This window comes from Phodopus roborovskii, unplaced genomic scaffold (assembly GCF_943737965.1).
Source record: "Phodopus roborovskii unplaced genomic scaffold, PHOROB, whole genome shotgun sequence".
Lineage (NCBI taxonomy): Eukaryota > Metazoa > Chordata > Mammalia > Rodentia > Cricetidae > Phodopus > Phodopus roborovskii.
The window spans coordinates 71941548-71948214 of NW_026126418.1; the positions used below are offsets into that span (position 1 = coordinate 71941548).

Genomic DNA, 6667 nt, shown 5'->3' on the forward strand with positions numbered 1-6667 from the left:
TACTTTAACTTGGAAAAAGAAAAATAGAAAACAAACAAATAAGACCTCTTAAAGACAGGCGTAAAGCCAGGCAGTGGTGGCGCCTGCCTTTAATCCTAGCAGAAGCAGGTGGATCTCAGTTGAGTTCAAGGCCAGCCTAGTCTTCAGGGTGCATTTCAGAATGGCCAGAACTATTACACACTGAAACCCTGTCTCACCAGGGTTTCAGAAAGAAAGAACGAAAGAGAAAGAAAGGAAGGAAAGAGAAAGAAGAAAGAAGGGAGGAAGGAAGGAAGGAAGGAAGGAAGGAAGGAAGGAAGGAAGGAAGGAAGGAAGGAAGAAAAGAAGGAAAGAAAGGCATGCAGACAGGCGTGAGATTCCTTCGAAGGTCCCCAGAGGGTTTCTTGCTACTCACAAAGATGGCGTCTCAATCCTCCCGCCCGTTTCCGGTCTGGCTGCTCTCTGGGTAGGCGGAAATGACGCTCCGTATGGAAAGCAGGTCTGCAGCACAGTCGGGACTGAGTCTGAGCGCGGCGACACTCCTGTCGGCGGCGCGCGATGGGGCGGAGCAGGGTGTTGGGGTGCTCCGCGGTCCTGTGGGCTCTGCTGGCCGCCCGCATCGCGGCGGCGGTGGAGCCGGTGAGCATGGCCATCGCCATCGGGGCCGTGTCGGCGCTCACCGGCTTCCTGTCCTACTCCAAAGTGCACTGCCGCTTCACCGAGTGCTGCGAAGAGCAGCATCCCTTCAGCGCGTCGGGTACGTGCCCGCGGGCCGCTCGGGGCGGGCGGGAGGGCGCCGGGAGTTGGGTTCCACCTTCAGCCCGAAGCGGCGCCGCGGGAGACAAACTCGGCACACCTTCGCCGACCTGCCGATGACCGCCCGGAGAACTGAACTGAAGGCAGCGGGGCCGGCTGTGCGCCCCCTCGGTGGGTGTCAGGCGTGCACCTTCATTCCGAAAGCCCGCCATTGGCTCTTCCGTTCTGTCCGAGCCAGCAGGGGTGGCGGGAAAGCTAGCTCGGAGCTCAGCCGCGAATGGCTCTTCCCTGGATGAATGAATCCGCGTAGCTTCCTTGTCAGACACTTGAGTGCTAAGAACTGCCACTTAAGGGTCTGACTCTAGATCCTTAAGGTTCTGGCTCTGAAGCTTGGCAGAGACCCTGCTGCTGGATCAGTCGATAAGCTGTGTCTTTCTCTGGCCAGGTTCAGGTGTTTTTTTAACTTGCATTTTTCTTTCTGTTCCGGGCTGCTCCCCCCACCCCACCCCCCGCAGCCCTCAAGCTGGACTTGGAAAAGAAGCTGTTTGGACAGCATCTTGCCAGCGAAGTGATTCTCAAGGCAGTAACCGGCTTCAGGAACAATAAAAATCCCAAGAAAGCACTGACTCTGTCCTTGCACGGCTGGGCTGGTACGGGCAAGAATTTTGTTAGCCAGATTGTGGCAGAAAACCTTAACCCAAAAGGCCTGAAGAGTAAATTTGTTCACCTGTTCGTCTCTACGCTGCACTTCCCTCATGAGCAGCAGATAAAACTGTACCAGGCAAGAAAACTCATTGCTACCTGTTCACATGCCTGGGCCGCCTGCTCAGCAGCTGTGGCTGTTGCTTCTCTCCGCCTTGCCTCTGCTTTGCTTCTTGCTTTCTGTTATTTGTTGACAATTTCACTCTGTAGGTCTGGCAGGCCTCAAATTCACAGACATATCTCTGCCTCTGTTTCCAGAGTGCTGGGATTAAAGGATGGGCTTCCCTGCCTGTATTTATTTATACTTTTTGAGTTAAGGTCTTATTATGTAGCTCAGGCTGGCCTTGATGTTAGGGATTATACTGCCCCAGCTCTCTGAGAACTGAGATTAGCAGGCATCCACCACTTTGGTCACCTTATGGCATGTGTGTTTGTGGGGGGGGGCTTGGGGGGATTTGAGGGGTGTGTGTGTGTGTGTGTGTCTTAGATAGGGTCTCATGTAATCCAGGTTGGCACCAAATTCACTATGTAGCTGAGGCTGGCCTTGAACTTCTGACTGCCCTACCTTCTTGAGTGCTGGGATTATAGGTGTGCATCACCTATGTCCAGCCTTCTCCTTTTTAAAGCTGCTATTCCAAAATAAATCCAGTGAGGCCGGGGATGCTATGAACATCAAAAGAAAGAGCCAGCAGCTGGGTGTGGTGGTGTTTGTCTTTAGTCCCAGCACTCTGGAGGCAGAAGTAGGTGGCTTTCTGAATTTGAAGCCAGAGTGAGTTAGGACAGCCAGGGTTAAACATAGAGAAACTCTGTCTTGAAAGAAAGAAAGGAAGAAAGAAAGAAAGAAAGGCCCCAGCTTGTGTGGGGCAGGTCATAGGTTCAATCCCTGGGACTTTGGGGGGAGGGAAAAGAAAGGGAGCTGGAATGAGGAAAGATGGGCAAGAGAGGCAAGGTGACTTGTTCTTACAGCCTGTACTCAGCGACTCCCATCTGTCTCTTAGCCTATGTCTTAGGAACCCAGAAAGTGACTTGCTTTCTCGGCAGGGCATAGGGTGTTAGGTGGGGCAGTCTAATAGCTGGCTTGGGCATGGCCTCATCGATAACTCTTTACCTGTGCTTTGCCCTGTGTCTCGAAAGGCCAAATTTCCTCTTAGCAGTTTTGCTTCCCTTGGCTCCTCCATCCTCCAGACTTTCTCCTGGTGAGCTCTGCACGTTCCATTGGCTGACCCTGACTTAAATGACTGCTTACTTATCTGTGCTGGGACTGGGAAGAAGGAAGTGAAAGTGAGTCTTTGTTGTCTTTACAGTAAGGCAGGGAGGAGTGCCAAAGGGAAGGGAGAGTTTTAAGGTGCTGGAGATAGAAACCAAGGCTTACTCATGCCGAGGAAGTGCTATGGCCACCAGGCTACAGTCCCCACTACAAAGTAATGTTCATGTTTTCCAAGTTTTAATATAGATCCTCAAATTTCAGTATTTGCAAGGGTTGTGGCCTACCCGGGGCATTTCAGGGATGAGAGGCTGTTGCTTGGGTGTTTCAAGAAAGCAAGGGGGCTAGCAATGTAACTCAGTGCTTTTCCTGCATTGTGAAGTCTGAATCCAGTTGTCATTTCTCTGTGTGCCTAGTGTCTTGGTTTCTTTTTCTGTTGCTGTGATAAAATACCTGGAAAGAAGCAACTCCAGGGCTCTTTCCTTTTTTGTTTGAAGCTGCTGTACTATATGCTGTGGGTGAGCTGGCCACACAGCTTCTGCCCAATTCTCTACTTCCCATTTTGTTGTGGAGGGCTGAGGTTACAGACGCATGCACAGGCACACCATGGGCATGTAGTGTAGGTCAGCAGATGGCTCTTAGAAGTCTGTTCTCTCCTTCCATCATGTGGGTCCCAGGTGGCTAGGCTTTGGTGGCTAGTGCCTTTCTACTTGTGACAAAGTTTGGAAAGTGTCTACCTGTTTTGTGGGGGCAAGTATGCAGGTGATTGCTCTCCTCAAAGCCCAGGGAGCTCTTCCCCTCATCCTCTGGAACAACCTCTGAGCTGTGCCTTTCTTTACGGTTGGTCTAGGACCAGCTCCGGGAGTGGATCCGAGGCAATGTGAGCGCCTGTGGCAGCTCCATCTTCATCTTTGATGAGATGGATAAGCTGCATCCCCGGATCATTGATGCAATCAAGCCCTTCCTAGACTACTATGAGCAGGTGGATGGGATTTCCTACCGCAAAGCCATCTTCATCTTCCTCAGGTCAGCCAAGGAGGCTTCTCAGGGACTACAAGTGCTAGAATGAAGTTCTCCTAGCTATCCAGGACAGAACAACCAGCTTGGCAAAGAAAGCCATAGGTTCATTTGTCATTTTTTTACTTCCCAGTGTCAGACTGGCATAGAAACTGGGTTAGGGATGAGCCACAGTGATTCCTCGGTGAGGCATTTGTTGCTCCTATCAGCCCCTTTAAACACAGCATTTGCATTTCTTGAAGACAGACACACTTGTTTTTGTCCTTGACTGGTAGCATGTTGCAAATAGTCCTGGATTAAAACTTTGGAGCACTAGCTGGGTGATGGTGGCACAGCTCATGCCTTTAATCCCAGCATTCAGGAGGCTGAAGCAGGTGGATCTCTGTGAGTTTAAGGCCAGCCTGGTCTACACAGTGAGTTCCAGGATAGCCTAGGTGACACAAAGAAATCCTGTCCCCACAAACAAAAGCTCTGGGGCACTAGAAGTGGGGCACACCTGGAAGGGGGAGTGTACAGTTCTTGATGATACTTGCTTAGATGCACAGGACTTCAGGGTTGGTTCTAGCATTTGAAATGGAAAGAAGCCATGGGTGAATGTATTTGGCAAGGAGATGGGGATAACTGAAGTGTAATGTCAGTCTTTTCATCTCTGGCCAACTCAGTAATGCAGGCGGGGACCTGATAACTAAGACGGCCCTAAACTTCTGGCGGGCAGGAAAGAAGAGGGAAGAGATCCAGCTGAAGGACCTGGAGCCTGTGCTGTCTGTGGGTGTCTTCAACAACAAACACAGTGAGTCCATTATGGAGTGGGGGTACTCATTGCTGGGCTGGTATTGAGCTGCTTCTCAACAGTGTCTTGCAAAGCTAGCATCACTCTTGCTTGTGGCTTTGCTGTCATAGGGAGTTTTCTTATGGTATGATGAATGCATGTCACTTGACAGAGTCTCTGGAGGGGTATGGACAGGGGCTTTGTGGTGTGGCCAAGTGGCAGTGATGGGAGACCCACTCTCTTGTTCTGCAGGTGGTCTGTGGCACAGTGGGCTGATAGACAGAAACCTCATCGACTACTTTATCCCTTTCCTGCCCTTGGAGTACAGACACGTGAAGATGTGTGTGCGGGCAGAGATGCAGGCTCGTGGGATTGCTGTTGATGAAAACATTGTCACCAGCGTGGCAGATGAAATGACATTTTTCCCCAAGATTGAGAAGATCTACTCAGACAAGGGCTGCAAGACTGTGCAGTCACGGCTGAGTTTCCATTGAGCTCTTCACCCCATAGGGTGGGAGGATTTAGGGGAGCCTTCTGCTCCTCCAGGGCCTTGCCTTGCCGAATCACTTTGGAGACCTCTCTTAGGGCTTTACGTTTGAACCTGTGGACTCTGGGGATGCTGTCAGTGCTGCATGGCAGCGGCTGAAGGCAAACTTTTAGAACCCTTAGAGTGTTAATGTGAATCAAGTGCCTAGAAACACAGTGCCAATGGTACCCATGCCTCAGATACCACTAATGGGCTATAGCACCATTGCAACTTTGGGGAACCAGATTTTTCCTTCCAGGAACACCCACCTCAGCTGGAAGTTTGCAGAAGCAGATGCTGGTCTCTGAGGGGAGCATGTGGACATGACCTTGGCTGAACTGTTAGTGTGAACAGTAGGGACCCCGTCTGAGGCCCTTGTAGCACAGTTACACAGAGCCTTTGAGGCTATACTCCACCTTAGCTGCTGCTCACAGCCCTGCCTTTGGAGTTCTCTCGCCTGTCTCCCACTGTATGGATTGTTGCCTGCCTTGGACCATGTCTCTTGAACTGTTAAGATTCACCCCAGCCTCATCCCTGGTCATGTCAGAATGGAACCATCAGCTTTGAAGGTCTGTTACCCTTACTCTGAAGGCTGTTCAGCACCAGTCTCATGCATAGGAAGAGTAAGCGCTAGGCCAGGGCTGGCTAGGCCACACACCAGAGATGCTGGGGTTTTTAAGGACATGTATATTTTTAAAACATGTTTTTTACTTCTGTTAGGTGATAAAAGTATAAGGATGCCATGTGTTTTAAAACCTAGGAAGCACCAGGTGGTGGTGGTGCACACTTTAATCCAGCACTCCGGAGGCAGAGGCAGGTGAATCTCTGAATTTCAGACCAGCTTGGTCTACAGAGTGAGTTCCAGGACAGCCAGGACTACACAGAGAACCCCTGTTTCAAAAACCAAAACAAAAACCTAGGAAGGACATAAAATAGACTAATCTCAGGTTTTTATTGTTGCTGGATATGGGAAACAAAGCCCATGATCCTAGCAGGAAGATCAGGACTCAGGGTTCCTCCACTATGTTGTGAGTTTGAGGTCAGCCTGAGCTGCATGTAACTCTTTTTTAAAGGAAAAAAAAAGGTTTATTGTTAAATGTGTAGAGAGTGGAATTATATGGGCACAATTTTAGACCCCACAGTCTTCAATTTATTGTGGGTCCCAGTTGTAATCTCGGGGTGATGCCTTGAGTGGCTGTTCTGACTGTAGGAAAGTAAGTGATTCAAGCCTTGTGAACTGTTCTGTCCCATAGTTACAGCTGCAGGCATGAGAACACTGTGTTGTGTTTTTATAGAATGTGGTAGAATGACTATTTTTACAATGTTAAAGATGCCTTATAGAGAATCACATTTAGTCTTTTAAAAATGCCAAGATGAGCTGGGTATGGTGGTATATACCTTTAGTCCCAGCACCTGGGAGGCCATGGCAAGACTGCCTCAACTTTGAGGCCAGCATAGGCCAAGCTACATACAGAGATGCTGTCTCAAAGCAGAAAGCAAACAAAAGCCTTCCAAGGCGAGGCTGAGTTCCATGCCATATTCTTGGGTTGGAGCCAAGTTTCCATTTACAACCTGTTGATTGATCAAGAATAAACAAGCTTTTCTGTTTATAATGATGCAATACATGGATGCGTGTTGGCCACCTTTGGACTGCTGTTACCGACCTGTGACTTGGAAAGGCCTGGGCTGGCCTGTGAGAAGGCAGTGTGGTGCG

General features: G+C 49.9%; 1 protein-coding gene across 1 annotated transcript; it reads left to right on the plus strand.

The window, feature by feature from the left end:
* The first annotated feature begins 490 nt into the window (after positions 1–490).
* On the plus strand, positions 491–6015 carry Tor1b (torsin family 1 member B). Its single transcript, XM_051185131.1, has 5 exons — positions 491–736; positions 1251–1516; positions 3492–3667; positions 4321–4448; positions 4680–6015. The coding sequence occupies exons 1-5, from the start codon at positions 538–540 to the stop codon at positions 4919–4921; spliced, it is 1011 nt and encodes a 336-aa protein (XP_051041088.1). The 5' UTR covers positions 491–537; the 3' UTR covers positions 4922–6015.
* The last annotated feature ends 652 nt before the right edge of the window (positions 6016–6667 follow it).